The 4,041-nt window shown below is 37.3% G+C and overlaps 1 protein-coding gene across 1 annotated transcript in view; it reads left to right on the forward strand.

Annotated features, from left to right (window-relative positions):
* The window catches only part of CNTNAP5 (contactin associated protein-like 5), a 1,037,136-nt gene extending 1,035,475 nt beyond the window's left edge, over positions 1-1,661 (forward strand). The window contains exon 24 of the mRNA XM_010860827.1: positions 1,465-1,661. Within this exon, the coding sequence (XP_010859129.1) occupies positions 1,465-1,661 (197 nt within the window). The remainder of the gene's footprint in view (positions 1-1,464) is intronic.
* The last annotated feature ends 2,380 nt before the right edge of the window (positions 1,662-4,041 follow it).

Consider the following 4,041-nt stretch of genomic DNA (forward strand, 5'->3'; position numbering starts at 1 on the left):
ACACACATACACATACACACGTTTCCTTGACGAAGTTCTTCAAATGTCTGGCTTGAATTCCTGCTTCAGGAATAAAGTCCAAGTTGATTTTTGTTTTGCAACAAGAAATATAGGAAACCATTTGATGCCTATTTCTCTTCACATAATTTTTCATTTGACAAGTAGTAAAAGACTTTAGTGACTGCTGACTTTTTCCCACTAGTGTATAGGCTTCCTTGAGTCTAAGAACAGGAAATTCACCCCAACCCCTGAGGAAAATTCATGGGAGTTCACAGCCTCCCACCCTAAATATTCCATGTCCTGAAGAAGTAGAAACCAGTTCTGTATTTCATCTCTTAAAGTTGCAGCCCATTCCTGGGTATCACTCACTATAGCCAGTTTATTTCTAGGTTTGTTAACTTACCTGGTTTTACTTTGCCTTGTTCTAAAATAGTTGGGGAAAATGTTATATCATGGTTTAGGAGTATTTTAAAAAGTAAACCATCTTACTTTTTAAAATAAACATTTTGTCTCAAGAGTCATTCTACTTAGATAAGAAAACGGCAGAAAATATACTTTATTAGGAATGAATTTATCTTTGAATATCATAAATATTTTTCAAAGATTTTAATGTTGAGAAACATTCTTTCTTCTATAGATTCTTTTTCTCTTTAGAAATTTGACAGTATCCACATTTTTACCATCCTTTGCTGACTTTGCTATTCACTTCTCAAGAGAATTCCTGCCAAAGGTAGGGTCAAGACCTTAGGATCAGTGAGGATGACTTGCCAAGTAGGTCCAGTAAAATCACATACAATCAATCCAAAGCAGGGGAGAATGTGACACAGTAGGGCAGACATTTGCTATTGTAGTTGACTCTGGAAGACAGAAGGGTACCATCTTCAGACTACCCTGCATCTTACAGAGTATGCAGCAGGGTAAAATGCCCTGAATGTTTAGTAAGCATTTCATTATTAATAAGACATTTTTAGTAAAGCAAACATATATTGCAAACAAATTTACACCCATAGTGTATGTACCGGGAAGTGAGATACTTAAATATTATTTTCTAGGGTGCTGAAATAGTTCTAAGATACTTACTTATTTGCAAGGTGACAAAGAAGTGTGCTAATTAAAAGTGATTCAGGCATATTCTTGAAGGCAAGTCTTGAAGGAATTTATTAAGAGATCATTTTCTAGTCTGATTTCATGTTTATTTGATGACATTCTTAGTCTGTTAAATATAACCTTCTCTGATATAAACTGCCTTGCTCCGTCACTAGTCTGAAAGAGGGGTTTTTTTGCTAACTGAAGTCTGAAAACATTTTAGCCTGTGTTTATTTCTGGACACGTGGCAGAGTTTGTTGCTTGTTTGTTTTTGTTTGGTTCTTTGTCCTAAGTGACCTTGTTGTCTTCTTTAAATTCTTTCTCCTGATCAGATGATCTGTGATAATTGCCTTCTCTCTTGTCCCTCTTTCTCAACAGGAGTAATAGCAGTGGTGATATTCATCATCTTCTCGATCATTGGCATCATGAGCCGCTTCCTTTACCAGCATAAGCAGTCACATCGCACCAACCAGATGAAGGAGAAGGAATATCCAGAAAATTTGGACAGTTCCTTTAGAAATGACATTGATTTACAAAACACAGTGAGCGAGTGTAAGCGGGAATATTTCATCTGAAAAACTGCAGGGTCATCTCATATTCTTTTTTATTTTTGATTTCTCCTTATCCACTTTCTCCCATACTTTAATTTTGGTCATTATCTTTCTCTGTTTCCCTTTTATTTTGGGGACATACCTGCATTCACCAGAGCATCTATCCCCTCAAACTAGCCCAGAATACTAGGCAGCTATGACCACTGCCTTCCTCTTTAACAAACTTATCATGGTGAAAATGATCACTCAAGAGATTGATTTGACTACTTTAGACAAGGAAGAGACACATGGGTGTGCACATGTCCATATTCTGTTCTGTATTTCTGATTTCTAAGATGCAGCCTTCAGTTCTGCAACTATTCAGTCTTGCAGGCTTACCTTGAACCTGAGCTCTGTGACTTCGGCATGTAACCATCATCCTCGACACCCTCCCCCACTTCAAGTCCACTCTGACCAGAGAACTCAGGGTACCAAAAAGGAAGATGCTAGGGCCTGGTTTGTGTCAGTGGCACTTTAAAAGGAAAAAGAGAGGTTTGTTGTGTGTTAATTTTCCTTACTATAGGAAGCCCATTGCCCTAACTCATCATCATTGTTCACTCTCTTATCCCCTGAGTATTTTCAAAAATAGGACTCCTGATAGTCATAAGCTATTACTGTGTTCCTTTCTTACCACTCTCTCCTGTCTCCTGGGGCTGACACTTTAGAACAGCACACAATAGCTTAAACCTAGGAGAAGCATGGAAAATAGTCGCTTGAAACTAGGAGGTAAAAAGACAGCTGCTAGGAAGTAGATGTTCTATAACTTCGAAAATGCCTCTTCTAATTTTGTAAGAAATATTAGCTAGGTTATTCCTGAGATTATTATACTGATATATATATATATATATATATCAGTTATTGCATCAAAAAGCAACTCAAAGTCTAAAATAGTATTTGGTTCTGTGAAAGAGCTTAAATCATCTCAACTCAGCTTTAAAGAAAAATAAAAACAAGACAAAAACAAAAAGCAAAGCAAACAAACAACAAACAAAAACTGCATGAAAGCAAAGAAATGCCAAACAGATTTTTTTCCTTCCATCCCCTCACTAAAGATCTGGTGAAAAGCGTAAACACAAGTTTCACATTTTAGAATAGACAAATAACCCACGTCTGCCACTGAGCCATTTTTTTCTAGGAGGTTTAGGATGAACTGACATATGAAGCTTTCTGACTAGCTCCAGGAAGCTACCACTGCTTTTCATAATTTTAGAGGAGCCCTTAGGTTCTACAGCGCATCATATTTTCAAGTCTGCTGCATCCTATGTATATAAAGGTCCCCACATGCTTCCTTCTATAGGCATAAACTCCCAGATGAGGCAGTGACATGTTTCAGGGTATGCATCATTTTGGTACCAAAACAGCTGAGAAACATCATCATTTCTTCAAGAAACAACATCATTGGGCTCATCCTTGAAGTGGTGGTAAGAATCCTGGTGGTTTTGCTATAGGAACATTCCTCACTCTTTGCCTCTGGGCCATCTTCAGGAAAAAGATAAGGGGAAAACTATATAAATGTTCTAGTATGCTGGGAATGCAAACAGAATGAGCCACAGATGTGGAAAGTACTTGCTGATTTTCTTTACAAGACAGACTCAATTTGAATTCCATCTTTTCCTTTTTGTGTCTGTCACCTCTGACTGTTTTAACACTTTCCTGCATGATGAGGCTCACAATGAGGGGCTCCTCAGCTTCACCCCATTTCAGGTCTATTTCAGGCTTTCAATGTGAAAGAACATGGGGAAAGGATTTCGTTTGCAATCATATTTCTCAAATAGTAGGTGTTCTAAAGACACACTCTCTTTTAAAAATTTTATGTGGATTCTTACTTAATCATTTCCATTATATCCTTTTGCTAGCAAATTTATTTTAAAGTAATTCTAACAAGGGCTTTTTTTTTTCCCCTTCTTACTTTAATAAGATGAATGATCCATTCATAACAGGAAAGATCTTAAAATATTGTTTCCTCCTGCCCTGTTCTCTCCTACTTCCAATGTTCACTTTTGGATTTTCTATTTCCATAAAAAGACTTTATAAATCAGCCTTTTGCTTGGCGACATCGTCCTCTGTCCCCTGAAATAAAAGTCATCATGTAGTGCAGTGGGTTTAGCCTGAAGCATCTCCAATAATGAAATGGAAAGAAAAAGAAGGTTGAGTAATAAAACTGGAACTGCTCGTTATTCAAGTCTCTGAGAAGTAGGGACTACATTTTGCTGACATAGTACAGATAAAAGAAATGGAGGACTAACAGAGGCCGATTTGGAGTATTCGTTTTTCTCATCTACTTATGCTTGTGGGTAGTTCTGTAGGGTGAAAACTTTGGGAAACTCCATCCTTGCCACATCTCCACTACAGAATCTACCAGCAA

Source organism: Bison bison, unplaced genomic scaffold, assembly GCF_000754665.1.
Source record: "Bison bison bison isolate TAMUID 2011002044 unplaced genomic scaffold, Bison_UMD1.0 scf7180017864471, whole genome shotgun sequence".
NCBI lineage: Eukaryota > Metazoa > Chordata > Mammalia > Artiodactyla > Bovidae > Bison > Bison bison.